We start from the raw sequence: 3,850 nt of genomic DNA on the forward strand, positions 1-3,850 counted from the left end.
GGTCCCTGTGCTTTGCTAAGCTTGTTCTAAGTAGTTGCTTTAGACCACTGAGCCATCTCACCAGCCCCACCCATACAGTCTTTGCCCCTCAGCACCATTCCCAGTAGGTATTCCACTGAGTAGTGACATTTCCAGCAGTAGGTCATGGCAGTGACCTCACTTTGGGAGAAGAGGGTAGAGAAGAAAACTGGCAGCTAGAATCTTTAACTCTTACCTTGGAATCACAAGACTATGAGTCTGCTTGTTACATAGTCCAACCAACCTCTTGTACAATGAGCCTTTGCAACCCATTTTTTTAGGACCAGAGAGGAGGGTTCTGGTATCCCCCCTGCAGTTGACTATAGCTAATAGGTTTTACTTCCTGTCTACCCAGGGGCCCACCTGAACCCTGCTGTGACCTTTGCAATGTGCTTCTTGGCACGAGAGCCCTGGATCAAACTGCCCATCTATACCCTGGCTCAGACCCTGGGAGCCTTCTTGGGTGCCGGGATCATTTTTGGGCTGTACTACGGTAAGATTTCCCACTCTGCCTTCCCCCACCACCATCCTTTGCTTTGGATGTTGGCACCAGGCTTTTCGATGACAGACAACTGGGGCCTTCCCAGGCCCTAGGCTCATGACTCACACTCTCACTCATAGGCCCAAAGTAGTGGGCACAAGGGGAAAGCAAAGAATTGAGCAACAACAGTCTCAGGCTCTTCACCCCACCCAGCCCACTCCACCCAACCTGCCCACTGTGCCTCCCAAGTAATACAGCAGTGATTCTGTTCACTTGTGATCTGTGAGAGGGTGGGGAGGACCAGCATATGGGGGGAGGCTGGGTTCAGGTCTCTGCCTTCACCCACTCTGGGTCTAATCCACCACTAGATGCAATCTGGAGCTTCGCCAACAATGAGCTTGTAGTCTCAGGCCCCAACGGCACAGCTGGTATCTTTGCTACCTACCCCTCTGGACACTTGGATATGGTCAATGGCTTCTTCGACCAGGTATGGCCTGGGGATGTGTGAGGGGAATGCATTGAGGAGGATCAAACTCCCTGGGCTGCTCCTGGGCTGGCTAGTTGCCAGGACTCCTTGATTACAGCAAGATTTTTTGAATTGTGGGCACCACTTCAAAGGAGCATGGTGGCTGGTCCTCATAAAACATGCAGCTCCTTGTAAATTCCTGCACTCCAAACATTCTCACACCACTGTTTTAAGCAGCAGGATTCTAGGAACTGTAGAGAATAGATGGAGGAATAAGAGTGCACGAGAGAGCTGCCCCTCACTCTGTTCTCCCAACTCCCCAGTTCATAGGCACAGCCTCCCTCATTGTGTGTGTGCTGGCCATTGTCGATCCCTACAACAATCCTGTTCCCCGCGGCCTGGAGGCCTTCACTGTGGGCCTTGTGGTCCTAGTCATTGGCACCTCCATGGGCTTCAATTCTGGCTATGCCGTCAACCCTGCCCGCGACTTTGGGCCCCGCCTTTTCACAGCTATTGCTGGCTGGGGCTCAGAAGTTTTCACGTAAGTACAGTGCCTCCCCCCCCCCCACTGGCCCCAGCCACTCTCTCTGCTCTGCCCCACCCTCTCCTGACCACACTTGTCTGCCCTCCAGGACCGGCCGGCACTGGTGGTGGGTGCCCATCGTCTCTCCACTCCTGGGTTCCATTGCGGGTGTCTTTGTGTACCAAGTCATGATTGGCTGCCACCTGGAGCAGCCCCCACCCTCCACTGAACAGGAGAATGTGAAGCTGGCCCATGTGAAGCACAAGGAGCAGATCTGATCTGGCAGTGGCCATGCCTGTCCTGTCCCTTCCCTTGAACATTAATGACTGTGCAGGGACCACTACTTAGAAGCCCCTCCATATCTACCCCAGCTGGTCTGCCTCCTCCGAGATTCCATGGGACTTGCCCAATTGTACAGAGAAAGAAAATGAGCAGCAGGCAGGCGTGTGTGTGTGTGTGTGTGTGTGTGTGTGTGTATGTGTGGTGTTTCCCAGATATTCAGGGCAAGAGCCTAAGCTTTCCTAAAAGATCCTAATGATGCAGAGAGCCAAAGAGAAAGGAGAGGTACTACGTCCCTCTGAGTGAGGGAAGTACCAAGGTGTGTATAGTTAGGGGCTCCATAGGGAGGGCCCTGGTGTGTGTGTGTGTTTCTGAGTATGTGTGTGTGTGTGTGCTCTTCTTTCTAAGTGGGTCTTCTTTAGGTTTTGGGGAGGAGGGGCCCCTGCTCCCATTTGGAGCTCTAGAATCCTTGAGTAGAAACTGTGTAACATGTTTCTGTTATGGGGGAGGTGGTGAAGTCCAGGTCATAAGTTTCATGTTTGCTTTTATGCTTTTATGTTGTTTTATTCAGATGTTACAGTCTTAGGGATGGGGGTTTGGGAGACTACTTTAATAAAAGGGTCTTCACCCCTTTAATAGTCCACTCGACAACGTATTCTTTTGCTTTTTGTAAAAAAATAATAAAATGTATGCCTAAAAGTGCCAATTGTGCAGAATCTTTCTGTTTGTTCTGTGGTTTTCCTGAGGTCAGGTGCCTTCAGTGTGTCTGGCCACAAATTCCCAGGGGACCCAGGTGGGTATTTAATCTGGCCAGAGTGCTTCGGGGCTCCAACCCTGGCCCTGCCCAGGTGGACATCAAGAGGTCAGAGAGTCTTTTCACTCAGACACTCAGCTTACACTCTGTGGTCCCCAGTGCCCGTCCTTCTGGGCACCCACAGTGCAGTGAATATGTCTTCCCATTCCCGGTACCCATACCTCACCACCCGGCTGGAGCCACTTGTAGGGAGGAGTCTTCTCCCACCCACAGCTGCCCCAAGGAAAGAACTGAGGAGGTGAGTTTCCCATCACTGGAAGAGGCCAGTCAGAGAAGGAACCTATGCTGCCTTCTACAAGCTGTTCAGTGTTTCTCACCTCCACCCAGACCCTGGCTGTGCTCCCCTTTGCTACCTTCCAGCCTCCAGCCCATACTGCCCTCAGAGACTCTTCCTGAACCCCTGCTGCAAGAGGAGAACTCTGTGGTTCTCATCCACTCAGACACAGTCTAAAGCCCTCCATCTGCCATCCATTCCTCCAGGACCTGGCCCCTATCCCTGCTACCCCAGCACCTCAGCTCAGCCACCTTCATGCACTTCTGTGCTTTTCTACTTGGGGCTTTCACTGGAAAACTCAACTCACATCTTAGCTCTTCGAAATCACCCGGATCTGCTTTAAGTCCTCTTCCAAGAAATGAGTTATCCCCCCCCCCATCTTCTTCACTCTTCTGTCATTGTCTAGTCACCTGCCCAAGCCTTGAATCACCTTTGTGTTCATTCCTTTTCCTCTGTTTCATTTGTGTAGTCTGAGGCATCTGGGCCCAGTTAGGCAGAGGTTGACTGGTGTGAGCCTAGGGATGCAAGAGGCTTGGCAACTGGAACCCCAGGAGCTCTCTCTACTTCTGCCTTCCTTTCCTGGGTACTACTTAACTTTCCCTGAGCTCTCCAACAGAGGCAACCCCATGTGGCCAGAAGATCCCTAAGGCCTTGAGGAGACTGTGCTTTTCCTCGAAGATGAGATTGGGGCTGGAGAGGGTGGATGGCAGTGTCAGGTCTTGTAGCCAGGATCCTGGGAGGAAGGAGTGCAGCAGGTTGTGGCATCTCAGGTCTCTGTGACTTCCTTATCCCCTCATTCCCCCACAGGAACAGCTCAAATGCTGGGGAATCTGAGCCAGAAGACTTGGCCCCTACCTAGGCTTTCAGGGGAAGAAGGATAAATCTTGGGAGAGGCTGTGGCTGAAGTTTCACTCCAGTTATAGGGGCCACATATTTGATGCCCCACCTTTCTAACACCTTTTCTCTCTCCTCTCCTCTCCTCTCCTCTCCTCTCC

At 52.2% G+C, this 3,850-nt stretch overlaps 1 protein-coding gene across 1 annotated transcript in view; it reads left to right on the top strand.

Moving 5' to 3' along the window:
• Aqp3 (aquaporin 3 (Gill blood group)) overlaps positions 1 to 2,327 on the top strand; it is a 5,555-nt gene extending 3,228 nt beyond the window's left edge. Inside the window, exons 3-6 of the mRNA XM_004631918.2 lie at positions 374 to 511; positions 868 to 986; positions 1,289 to 1,506; positions 1,598 to 2,327. Coding sequence (XP_004631975.1) covers positions 374 to 511; positions 868 to 986; positions 1,289 to 1,506; positions 1,598 to 1,766 — 644 coding nt within the window. The 3' untranslated portion in view covers positions 1,767 to 2,327. The remainder of the gene's footprint in view (positions 1 to 373; positions 512 to 867; positions 987 to 1,288; positions 1,507 to 1,597) is intronic.
• Positions 2,328 to 3,850: the final 1,523 nt, after the last annotated feature.

The sequence above is a fragment of the Octodon degus genome, unplaced genomic scaffold (genome assembly GCF_000260255.1).
Source record: "Octodon degus isolate 3935 unplaced genomic scaffold, OctDeg1.0 scaffold00045, whole genome shotgun sequence".
Taxonomy (NCBI): domain Eukaryota; kingdom Metazoa; phylum Chordata; class Mammalia; order Rodentia; family Octodontidae; genus Octodon; species Octodon degus.